Raw genomic sequence first — 12,929 nt, 5'->3', positions numbered from 1 at the left:
AGATCAGAGATGACTGGCCTAATGTTTTGTTAGAAATGTAAAAATTCTTCACAGATCAGAGATAACGAGTGTAAGGTTCTTTTACAAATTCTCTGGAATCTCTCAACTTGGTGTCCACTAAGGTGACCCTCATCTTATGTGTTTGGGCACCATCACAGATCAGAGATGACCAGTCTCATGTTATATTAGAAATTCCCTGGAAGCTCTCAACTTGGTGTCGCGCTAAGGAGACCCTCATCACAGATCAGAGATGACCAGTGTAAGGTTGTTTTACAAATTTCCTGGAACCTCTCAACTTGGTGTCTACTAAGATAACCCTCATCTTATGTCTTAGGGCACGTTCACAGATCCGAGATGGCCAGTGTAATGTTATATTAGAAATTCCCTGGGATCTCTCAAGGTGACCCTCATCTCATGTTGTTGGCCACCATCACTGATCTGGGATGACCAGTCTAATGTTATGTTAGAAGTTCAAAAAGTCTTTGGGCACCTTCACCAGTCAGGGATAAGTGGTCTAATGATATGTAAGAAATTTGAGAAGTCTTTGGACACCCTAAAAGATCGGAGATAACAAGTCTAATGTTATGTTAGAAATTCAAAAGTTCTTAGTGTAAAACTAAAGTATGGTCTCGGGAAAAATAAGAACGACTACTTTTCTCCTTCCTTGTTTGCTTCTGTTTCCAGAACAAAAAAAAAAGTCTTGTTTCCTCGATGTCTACTCAGTCACAGAGATTGTTGTTGTCCAACTTCTATCCATCTTCGTAAACATGGTTTAGTAACTTGTATCGGTGTAGCAATCTGCTTCCTGGTTTTGTAACCATTTCTTCAAGTTGTCTACATTCAGGAAACGTTTTGATTTATTGATGAGTCTTTATGGAAATCTGAACTTTCATGAGGGTGGATTGTGCTTTGTAACATGGGTGCCCTTTTTTATTATTTTAGAGTTGTGTTCCACATTTTTTAGCCCCCCTATTGCACCTCCTAAATTTAATTCTAGCCAAAACCTTCTTTTTAGCTTCAGATAGAGTTTTAGAATCCCTGTCGTTTTTCTATTGCCATCTGTGTGCACGCTGGGTGGATTCAACTTCTCTATATGTTCTGGTACCACTATCAACTGAGCACAAAGTGATCGGATATCCAACATTGTGCAGTTGTAACTAGAGGAGGAGGTGAGGGAAAATCTTGGGTACGCCTGTTCTGGTGACACATGTCTAAGTGAAGATATCCACTTACTTTGGAGCAATTTCCTATTACGTCCTATTGTGTCTCTTGGACAGGAAGTGGAGGGGACATGAAGTGGAGGCAAATCTGTGCGCAAAGAGGCACAGAGCAAACAAAATTCAAAAACTGACCTACAAAACAAATTGGGCGTTAAATATGGGAAACATGTTATCCTGTTGGATGGCATGTGGACTCCCTGTTGGGACCAGCAGATAGATTTTATATATATATGATTAACAATAGTCACCCATACAAAGGGGATGCTGATAATGAAATGTGCCCAATCCATATCAAGTGGAACATAAATCACGTGACCCATTAGATGGTAAGTCGATAATGGAGGTGAACATTAATGTCCAATCACTCCAGTCTGATCACAATACTGAAAGTAACCATCAGCAAAATGCTCCCTAAAGTCTCTATAACAGCCTGCTTAGTTTATAAACTGCAGATAAATATTTCTATTTAACTGAAATTGCCACATTCGGATGAGTGACGTCGGCTTTGGCTCGTTGCTGGCTTGTCTTGAGGAGTAATACTTGGTCCTGAGCCCTTGAAGTTCTCCTGTGTGTAAGGTGAGACCGTTATACTTGTGTAGCATGCTTTACTTTTGTTGGGGTTGATGGAGGTTTGGGTGAAGGACTGTCGTGTTCAGACATGTTGTCTTTGTAGTACTGCAAAATTATTGTAAGAGTTATTGTACATCAAACTGTGTAGTCCACCTTACTTTTGTACATCAATTTTAGTGTACTAGTGTTTGTTTTAAAAGCCTTCTATCGCTGTATAGTTTGCATTCATATACATCATATGGCCGGGGGCGTCCCGAGGCCGGGTGTTACCCGGAGCAAAGAAGTGGGTGACACGCCGCTGTGACGTCATCGTGCATGCGCAGTCATCTTATTCATGACTGCCGGCAGCCATCTTGGTGATGAGGGGACGTTCACCCGGCGGGATGAGGTATGCTGCCGGGTCTCCTCCTCTCTTGTGACACTGTCAGGCTCTCGGTCTATGACGGAGTGCCCGACTTTTCATATGGGGTGACATCCCTCCAATGGTGGCACCCGGGTGCGGGCCGCACCCCCCCCCCCCTTTTATGACCCCACTGCATATGGCCAAACGTTTGTGACCATCACACCTATGAGCTTTTTGGACATCCATTCCAAAACTTTGGACATTAATATGGAGTTGTAGCCCTCTTTCCCTTTACAGCTATAACCGCATCCAATCATCTGAGAAGACTTTCCATGAGATTTTAGAGTGTGTCTGTGGGAATGTGTGCCCATTCTTCTGAAAGAGGTCACATACTGATTTTGGATAAAAATACCTGGTTTGCAATTGGCATTTCAATTTATCCCAAAAGTATTCAGTAGGATTGAGGCCAGGGCTCTGTGCAGGGCACTCCAGTCCCTCCACACCAAAACTCCTCAATCCACGTCTTTTATGGAGCTGGCTTTGTACACATGGGCACAATCGTACCGGAACAGAATGGGGACTTCACCACACTGGTACTACAAGATTGAAAGTGCATCATTATAAAAAAAAAATGCTTTTGTATGTTGTAGCATTAAAGGAGAACTATGGGGTCAGTGTTTTTCCCCATAGTTAGGGTAACGGGAGGACACAAACTAGCGTCCTCCCGTTACCCTAAGCTCAGTATACCGCGAGCTACAGCTCGCGGTATACTGAGACGCCGCAGCCAGAGCGGATCCCGACGTAGATGACGGGATCCGCCCAGCTGCGTGAGTGACAGCTGGCTCTGCCTATCTAGAGGCAGAGCCAGCTGTACCCGCCCCCTCCCCGTCCAATCCGCCAGTCAGCGCTGGCAGATCGGAGTGGGGAGAGGGGAATCCAGCCCTCCCCCTGTCACGGTATGTGTTCGCTCACCTCCCGATCTACTGAGCCGACCTGTGACAGTCTCATTGTCACAGGTCGGCTAGAACTATGAGGTGAGTGGAAATCACTCATCTCATAGTTCTCCTTTAAATGTGCTCTTCACTGGAAAGATCTGAACTCCATAATTTGAAGGAATGCCCACATGCTTTGACTATATATCATTGATGTGATAGTCAGGTGCCCACATACCTTTTAGCCATACAGTTTTTGTGGCTTATTAATTTGTCATGTCTGAGCTGCTTGGCTCTGACCTTTTTTATGGCCAAAAGAAATACAATATGTTAAAGGCCTGAGGACCCCATATGAACAATATGTTAAAGGCCTGAGGACCCCATATGAACTTACCATGTTGTAGGAACCCATCGAGATGGACGAATTGCGATACATGATGTTGTTCATGGTAAAAAAGGCCGGGTCATCTGGCGATAGTGTATTTCCTGAGACCTACAAGATATGAGAGGCAGACAGTAGGACAAAAAAGGGAACACAAATGGAAGGAATGGATATAGGATATTTAATGCTTAATGTATTTACTGAAACCTAAAAGACATAGAGATGGATAGTAGGACAAACGAAGGGAACATGTAAGGGATGGACAGTAGGACAGAAGAAGGGAATACGATATCTAATATTTAATGTGTTTACAGGAGCCTTCAAGACAAGAAGAACAACCCAATACCTATGAGACATGAAAGAGATGGACAATAGAGTAGGACAGAAGAAGGAAACCACAAAGGGAAGGAATGGGTATAGGATAAAATAGGCCGAGTCATCTGGCGATAGTGTATTTCCTGAAACCTACAAGATATGAACGAGGAAGACAGTAGGACAGAAAAGGGAACACAAAGGGAAGGAATGGATATAGGATATCTAATGCTTAATGTATTTAGTGAAACCTAAAAAGACATGAAGGTGTTAAGCCTGTAACCTAGAAGACATGAAAGAGATGGACAGTAGTAAAGAAGAAGGGAACATAAAGGAAAGGGTATAGGAAATCTAATGTTAAATGTGCTTACTGGAATTTTCAAGACATGAAGGAAATGAACCCAAAACCTACCAGAGATGGACAGTACAGTAGGACAGAAGAGGGAAATGGAAAGGAATGGGTATAAGATCTCTAATGCTTAATGTATTTATTAAAAACCTTCAAAATATGAAGGCGATGAGCCCGTAACCTACAAGACATGAAATAAGTGGACCGTAGGAAAGAAGGGAACACAAAGGAAAGGGTATAGGATATCATATGTTTAATGTGATTACTGGAATCTTCAAGACATGAAGGAAATTAACCCAAAACCTACAAGACATACAAGAAATGGACAGTACAGTAGGACACGAGGGAAACGCAAAGGAATGGGTATAAGATATCTATCAGCCCCGATGCTGGCGACGTACACTGTACGTCGTCAGTCACGAAGGGGTTAATGTATTTACTAAAAACCTTCAAAACATGAAGGCGATGAGCTCGTAACCTACAAGACATGAAAGAGAAGGACAGTAGGACAGATAAAGGGGAACACAGAGGGAAGGAACAGGTATAGGGATATATAATATTTAATCTATTTACTGAAGCCTTCAAGACATGAAGGAAACAAACTCAAAACTTACAAGCCATGAAAGAGATGGACAGTACAGTAGGACAGAAAAAGGATACACAAAGGGAAGGGACGGGTATAGTGATATCTAATGCTTAATGTGTTGACCAAACTTAAAGACATGAAAAATATGGACAGAAGGAAATAGAAACCAAAAGAAGGGGTACAGGATACTTAATGTATTTACTGAAACCTACAAGACATGAAGGGGGTAACCAGTAAAAGAACACAAAGCAAAGGAAGGGGTATAGGGTGACTGCTTGATGTACAGTATGTACTGAAACCCACAAGACCTGAAGGAAATGGACAGTAGAACAAAGAATAGAACACAGAGGGACTGGAGAGGAAGATTCATAATGCTTACTGTGCGCAGAACATCTTTATGTTGAGGCTCTGCAATTTTCTTCTTGACTCCTAATGTTAGCAAATATAACATGTCGTTAGGTCTTGTTTTCCGAAGCATACTTTATCTTTTTTGTGTAAGTGTATGAATAATTACTGAGGACAAAACAACTTAAAATGTGCCAAATAAACGTTAATTTTTTGTGACTAAATTCATGTGATCGAGCAGGACAGTGAATGCATTCTGAGGGCCAAAGAATCTTACTTCATCAGGGCTCACATACTGTGTGCACATGAACGGATTCAGATGGCAAAATGACCTGGTTGAAAGTTTAGAAGCCCTCTCCAGCATCCTGGATGCCCTCAATTCAGAGTTGCTGTAATATGCCCATTTCATCATATCCTGACTAGACTTGGAACTAGACATGTGTGATTCGTTCCGTTCCGAATCAAAATTCGAATGAATTTTCTGAGATTTGGGCACATCCGAAATTCCCAATCCCAATGCATCCGAGTATGTTGAATCCGAATATCTGATCCTGTCCGACTTTCATTCAATAACTAAACTGAATCGGACATGTGACACTTCTGGCCGATCATATGTGTTTTTCGGTTTAATGCATCCGAATGAATCTCAATGCGAATTTTCGTTACGCCAACATGGGAGCCATACACATGATATGGCATTCGGGATCTGAATTTTCAAATTGCATTCGGTAGCTCCTGAATGCCATTTGGGTCTGGGAGCCTCAGCTTTAGTATTATATGTATATGGCTCCCAGCCCCGAATGGCATTCGGGAGCTCCCGTATGGAATTTGGAAATTCGGATCCCAAATGCCATTCGGGTCTGGGAGCCATATACATATATTACTGAAGCTGAGGCTCCCAGAGCCAAATGGTATTCGGGAGCTGCTGAATGCAATTTGGAAAATTTGGCTCCTGTATGCCATTCGGATCTAGGAAATTCAAGCTTGGTATCAATATCTGTATATGGTTTTCTGTGGTAGTCGTAACGGATATACTTTCGTAAGCTCATCCGAATCTGAAACCCGAACCGAATTGAATTTCGGGACCGAAGCTCCAATTCCAAAATAACGAAATAACCGAACCAAATTTTTCTGCAGCTTAAATGTCTACTTAGAACTTTTGGGAAACCACGGCAGTTGTTGTCCATCATTTTGAGAGCAGCCTAACCAGAGCTAGCTTTCTCTATGAATTGGATGGACGTTTGATAAGTCCATGTTCCTCTTGGACATTTGGTTGTACATTTTTTTTATTCCTGTGTGTGCCCCTGCTGGGAAGATTCAGCTTTATAACTGTCCTGGTGGTTTCTGCAAACCAATAGTAATGTGAAATCCAAAATGTTTCAGTTGTAACAGAAGGTGAGGAGGACCTCTTCCCATGGGGACAGGTGATTTCCCTATTAAATGTTACCTTATGCCTTAAATTCCTCTTAATATATAGCTGCAAACTCCTGATATAAGGGTGCCTAGGCACTCCTGTGCCTTCAGACTCATAATGGTATATCTTCAGTGTTAGATCTAAGACACTGCTGCCTCCAAATACTACCTATTGGGAGATTCGGAGGGAGCCTAATTTGATTTTACTCGCTGTTCTTGCTGGAGGCTCTGCCATGAGGAAACAAAGCCCTGCCTCTACCAAGATGGCCACCTTCACATCCAGACACAGAGCAGAACAAGGCATGGTAGGTCAGTTATAGGGAAAGGATCAGATGCAGGGGGACCACAGGCAATACTGGGACTTTTGGAAACGGCGTTACTCTTTAACCATTCTCTACTCTACAAAATGTTGGCTTTACATACATTTTAATACAGTACTGACACACTTCACAGTATAAACAGAATACAATAGAATTGTTCTTACCACTTTTTCTCCTTCGTATACAAAGCACCAGAAGCAGAACAATGAGAGCGATGAGCAGTAAACCTCCCACTACTGAGCCGATCACAATCCCAGCTATGGCTCCCGCGCTGAGGGCAGCTGGACCGTCGGTGTCTGTGGAGAACAGAAAATACAATTACAGTAAATTATTTAGTTATCCTGAATTCAACTAACCAGAAAAAAAAATCCCCTCTGTACTCATTGTTCTGCTGATCTGCGGCATGTATTATCCTAGAAACGATTGTGGGCCTATTTGTCTTTTATGCTTTTGATTACTGCATTTCAATATTAATATGAAGTAAATATAGAGTTTATGGTATAGTATTGGGTAGACCTATTTTTAATAGTAACTCTCAAGCAACCAGAAACTACAGTTATCCGGAATCTACCAATCCCCATGAATGCCGGATAAAGGGCAGTTTACTGAATTTTTATTAGTAATGCACCCATACCAGTATCGGTGCCTATACTGGACATTTTAACTGAAAATGCCCCAATACTTTGCGCCGATACCAGCGCTTTACATCTTTACCCTGAAGAAGGCGCTGTAAACAGGTTCCACTGTTCACAGGAAGGCTGCTGAGGTCCCTAGCAAGGCAGCCTTCCTGTGAGCCATGGTGCCTGTTTACTGTGCCGGTCACACATCTCCTCCTCCTTCCTGTGGAACCATGCCACCTGCACCCGCCGACAAGACCGACCGGGACCCCTGCTGAGACCCCACAAAGTCTTCCTAATATCCTGCGCTGGAGACATCAGGTTGGCACCCTGGAGCAGCACAGAGCATGTAGCTTCATATTATTCTGCATTGCTGTATAATGTATTGCTGGGATTTTGGGTCCTCCTATAGCTGGTGGTATTTAGCTGGTGGTATTCTGCATTGCTGTATAATGTATTGCTGAGATTTGTAGTCCCTCTACAGCTTGGGGTCAGTGATGGAACTACCAGGGGTGCAGCTTTTGCAGCTGGGACCAGGCCCTGGCACTCCACCACTGTCCTAAAATCACCAGTCTGTATCGTTTTAGAAAAACATGACACCCACCCACAAAAAAGGTATCGGTAATTGGTATCGGTACTCTTACTCGGTCTGGAAAAAATGATATCCGCGCATCACTAATAAATATCTATCTATCTATACAGAGGTCAAATTTGCTATTTCTCATTGTTGGATACAGTTTCCCGGCAATGTTCCTCCCAGTGGCCCCTCGGCTCTGTAGGGCTCTTTGCTATGAGCTACACAGGCAATGTATCAGTTTTCAAATCTGGGAGCTCACGTGAGCTGTTGCAATGCTCAGGCCGCAGCTTACGTTATCTATACAGTCAGGGGTGTCCCTAGCCTTTTTGCCACCTGAGATGGGAAAGGGGGGGTGATGTATTGTGCACAATCAGTGTGGGGGAGTTGCTGGTGGAGAGTGATGCCAATAAGAGCCAGGTGGGGAAGATGTGTAACGGCCATACATCTTTTCCAGCTCAGCAATTAGCAACTTGGATGCCCTGGCCGGCGTCCTGCCAAGCTCCGGCAAACAATGATGTCACCGGTTGCCAGGAGCTTGGCAGGATGCCTGCAAGGGCATCCCAGGTTGCTCAGATCTGGGTGAGGAGATGTGTATGGCCAGAAAGCAGGGCGGCAGACACACTGCAAACATTGTGCAGCAGAGAGGCCATGCCAGCCACTCTGCCTGGTGCCTACCTACGTGACCCAGAGAGATGCCACCTGAGCCAGCAGCCTCAGGCTGCCTCCTTATGGGGACAGCCCCGTGTACCATATCCACTCACATGAAACCTTAAGTTCCCATAATGCATCATCACTGCTGACCGGATTGGACACGTTGCAGGTGTAGTTTCCAGCATGAGTCCTGTTGGGGTATTTTATCTGTAGGGTCCTGTTCCCATCCTGTAGACTGTAGGTGTCATTGTAAGCCAGGGTCTTGCCATCCTTCGTCCAAGTGACAAATTCAACATCACCAGATGCGTTACAGATCAGATTAACCACCACCGTTGTCTTCTCATCGGCCACCTCAGGGGACCCCATCACTGTGGCATTCACTACTGCATCTGTGAAGGAGCAACAATGGCACAAATGTCATGCACAGGTAACTTAGAAACGTTCATCACGCCCTGGTGGCCATTTTCCTGCCACTTGGTAATAAAATGCGGTTTGCGGAGCCGTTCAGGTCATGTGATTTTACCTATGGACGCAGGTTAGCTGTTTTAAACCAGTAGAGGTTTAGGTGGCCTCAAATGTGGCCCCTTATGTCACCAAAGGGCCACATGTTATAATCGTATCATTCTACAGAAGACTATCATAGCCTGGAGACCTACTAAAGAAAAAGGTCAGAGACTGTTCTATAGGAGCGGTTGGAGACTGCAATCATGCTGTCGGAGACAGTCAGAGACTGGAGACATGTTATACCAGGGCCGGATTAAGAACATCATTGGCCTGGTGCTGTTGGACGGGAAGCAGCGGAGGCAGCTCTCTAATAAGGTAGCCGTTCGCTCCCTGCTGGGGCCCCAGCCCTAATCCTAACCCCAGCAAGCGGCCACCTAATATGTATGACTAGAGAGCTGCCAGAGCATCTGCCTTTGCGTTCAGCCCAGCCGGGCCAAATTGCCATCAGATGATCCGGGCTGGCCAAGCCTATTTTCAGGGGTGGGCCTGGAGCTGGCGCTCTAGTAGCCCCTATGTTGATCCAGCCCTGCATGTTGCATGAGACTGCTATTACAGTCCCTTCATAGATCCCACCACTGGCTGCTGGCCTCCAAGGGTCGTACTGCAAACTCCAAAGGGCCACTTGCATGATTAATTTTATGTAATGCTATAGACGTATGTCATAGATTGAAGACCTACTAAAGAAAATGGTCAGAGACTGTGCTATAGGTGTGGTGATGGACTGGGGTCATATGTAACATGAGACTGCTAGAGGTCACTGCCATGGCAGCCCTCTTTACAGATCAATGCTCCCACTACTGACTGCTGGGCTCCAAGTTGGCTCTATGTTCAAAATTAAATGGCACCTGCAACATGCTAACGTATGGAACAAGTTTTTTGTTGCGATTTGCCTAAAAGTGAACAGACTTGTGCTGGTTGGCGTTCAGGGCATTGCAAGATGAGTTCTGATTGGCTGCTATGGAATATTAGAGTTTGCCCTTCGCCTTGCTAAGGCCGGTGTAATTCAGGTAATGCCGTAGACCGCTTACCATAGATATTCACTTGGAAAGACAGCGTGGCCTGATTTTCTCCAGGCGCACTGACGGTGACAACATAAGTCCCCGGGTCTTTTTTTGTGGAATTGGAAATAAGCAGAGATCCATTCCTGATGATCTGCAGTCTGCCCGTGTAGCTTGAAGATGGGAAGGCTATCCCGTTGAACCAGGTGACTACTGTTGAGCCATTTACCGTCCAGGTGATGGCAGTATTGCTGGGTAATTGGATGTTGTATGAGAGGTCCAGGCTGACATTTGTCCCAGTGAGCACATTGCCGTTGGAGTTGCTGGTGATGGTCAGCGCCGCCCCTTCTCTGCCTGTTAAAGACAATAATTGGTCATCAGTACTTGTATCACATGACCCCTGGGTACTGCCGGAGCAAGGATCTCTGGCACCAAAGGTAAAGCTGCCAATGTGGGCCCACCCCCAAACTGAGCTGGGCAGGCACAGAGCACAGAAAAAAACAGCCACTGTCCACCAACCTCGTCCTGCTAAAAGGACAACCATAGCGGTGGGCTGCTGCTGTCGATGCAAAATAAAAAATGGTTTTGGGGGTCTATTCATATTTTTCAATCCCTCGCTGTGACTTCACACATGTGTGTTAACATGTTGCATTGCACGTATTATTGTGTCTTGCAATTATGCCGCCTTTTCATTATTAACGGACTGCCAACGCACCGCGATGGATCAAAAATGCACATGTGCCTTTTTTTTTTTTTTTAGCAACGCATGAAACAGTATGCTTTGTACTCTATTGTATAATGGGATGGGTGCCGTTTTTAATCGAGTGTTGGTAGCTATTGAATTTGGTACCAAGAAGATGAAGGCTTTAAAAACAGCGCAAAAATAAATAGGCAATTATTAATAATGTTAGTGTCATTGCTAATCTACAATACCAACAATAAAAAAAAAAACAACAACACTCATGCTAATGTTAATACTAATTATTATTATTATTATTGTTATTTAGTAGTAGCAGCAGCAGTATTGTGAGTGTTGGCTGTTTTTATTGTTGGTATTGTTAGCATTGTTGATGTTTATTATTAATAATAATGTTAGTGTTATTGCTCATATAATTATGGTATTAATACTAATAACATCCACAACGCTAACAATACCAACAATAAAAAACAAAACACTCAATAATATAATGATGATTAAAAAAAATTATTATCCTCATCCATAACCGCCTCATGTATCACTTCCCCCTCCCCTTTTAGATTGTAAGCCCTCAGGGGCAGGGCCCTCCTTACCATCTTGTCTGAATTGCATTGTGATTGTAATGTCTTTCTTAAGGTCCTCACACACCTTACGATAATCGTACGATAATCGCGGGAAGTCCCGCGATCGTACGATTATCGCAAGGTGTGTGGAAGCCGTGCGACCTCTACTACTGTAAGGTCGCACGACTTTTAACTTACGGACATGTTCGAAAACCCGCCGAGCATCGTACGATGTTCGGCGGGTTTGTGGCATGTTCGTACGATAAAAGCCGTACTGGCAGGTGTGCGCAAGCGCACACTGCCCGTTCGGCATTGCGGTCATCGGAAGCCCACCCCCCAGGGGGCGTGGCTTGCGATCATCGCAAGTACGATCTGCCTATGCAAGATAGGCAGATCGTACGTTTTTTTAAGTACCTTACAACCATCGCAAGACAAAAGTCTTGCGATGGTTGTAAGGTGTGTGCCCAGCCTTATATTGTAAAGAGCTGCGCAAACTTTTGGCGCTATATAAATCATGTATAATAATAATATAAAATGTGTTAATTAACAAAATATGTATTATAATTGCAATTAATAATATTATTATTAGTATTCTTATTTATTATTATTATTACTACTAATATTAATAATAACAATGGTAATAATTATTATTAGTGATATTTAACAATATTATTATTAATTGTTAATAATTTATAATACAAATATTTTGTTAGTATTGTTATTGATGAGGTTGATAATCCTTTTTCTTATTATTATTGTTAATTTTTTAACAATAATTGCACATATTGCTACTATTATTATTGATATTATGCTTATCATTCAGGATTTAGCCAACAATTTGCACAGCGCTTTACAAAATTAAAGGGACGCTATGCGGTTACACAATACTGCAGGACCAGAGGGTTAGTAGGGCCGTGTTCATGAGAACTTAGAATCCAAAAGAGTTTGTTGTCAGGTTAACCAAAGCATACGGATAGTGCCAAATTTGGTCTGGCCTCGGTCTTCCACGGCCACGGATCATGAAAGAGGGAACTCCCATGGGCGAAAAAAGGTCAAAATATTTCTCAGCCCGGCTTTGCAAGAGAAAAGATTAAGTCACATTTGAGGGCCAATCAAACTCATCAGCTCGTCTAAGCAGAAGAGATTTGAAAACAAGTTCGGCAAGATGCGTCGTGTTTTTTAATGAGCGCTGAACTGTGTACTCCTTGTACAGGTCACATAAAGGGTCAAAATACTTTGTTCTATTCTATATTATTTTTTTTATTATTTATTCATTAGGCACATTGCGGTGACATGATTTTTTTTTGGCCATTGGGCTGCATAAAAATGCAACATACCCATGTTTTATCTCCACGCACACAAAGACAACAATCGGGTGTCCTTGCGTTCAGTCTCCATTGGTCAACACTGCTCTGTGCAACCAGCGTTATCTCCTTTTTAGATCCACCAACAAGTATGCAGTTTAGGGGCTTCTCTGATTGGATAGAGTAGTTTTTGGCTAATCTAAAATTGATTGTATGGTCTGATTTGTAACCTGTATGGTGACACCC

At 43.3% G+C, this 12,929-nt stretch overlaps 1 protein-coding gene across 1 annotated transcript; it reads right to left on the bottom strand.

Annotated features, from left to right (window-relative positions):
* Positions 1–1,736: 1,736 nt before the first annotated feature.
* LOC108785326 (carcinoembryonic antigen-related cell adhesion molecule 1-like) lies at positions 1,737–8,983 on the bottom strand. Its single transcript, XM_018554373.1, has 5 exons — positions 8,728–8,983; positions 6,937–7,068; positions 5,074–5,123; positions 3,460–3,558; positions 1,737–1,895 (listed from the first exon to the last, which is right to left on the bottom strand). The coding sequence occupies exons 1-5, from the start codon at positions 8,981–8,983 to the stop codon at positions 1,806–1,808; spliced, it is 627 nt and encodes a 208-aa protein (XP_018409875.1). The 3' UTR covers positions 1,737–1,805.
* Positions 8,984–12,929: the final 3,946 nt, after the last annotated feature.

Source organism: Nanorana parkeri, unplaced genomic scaffold, assembly GCF_000935625.1.
Source record: "Nanorana parkeri isolate BGI_ZX_2015 unplaced genomic scaffold, ASM93562v1 scaffold155, whole genome shotgun sequence".
NCBI classification, from domain to species: Eukaryota; Metazoa; Chordata; class Amphibia; order Anura; family Dicroglossidae; genus Nanorana; species Nanorana parkeri.
Note: the sequence above shows the minus strand (reverse complement) of the source record. Positions and strands in the feature narration are given on the sequence as shown.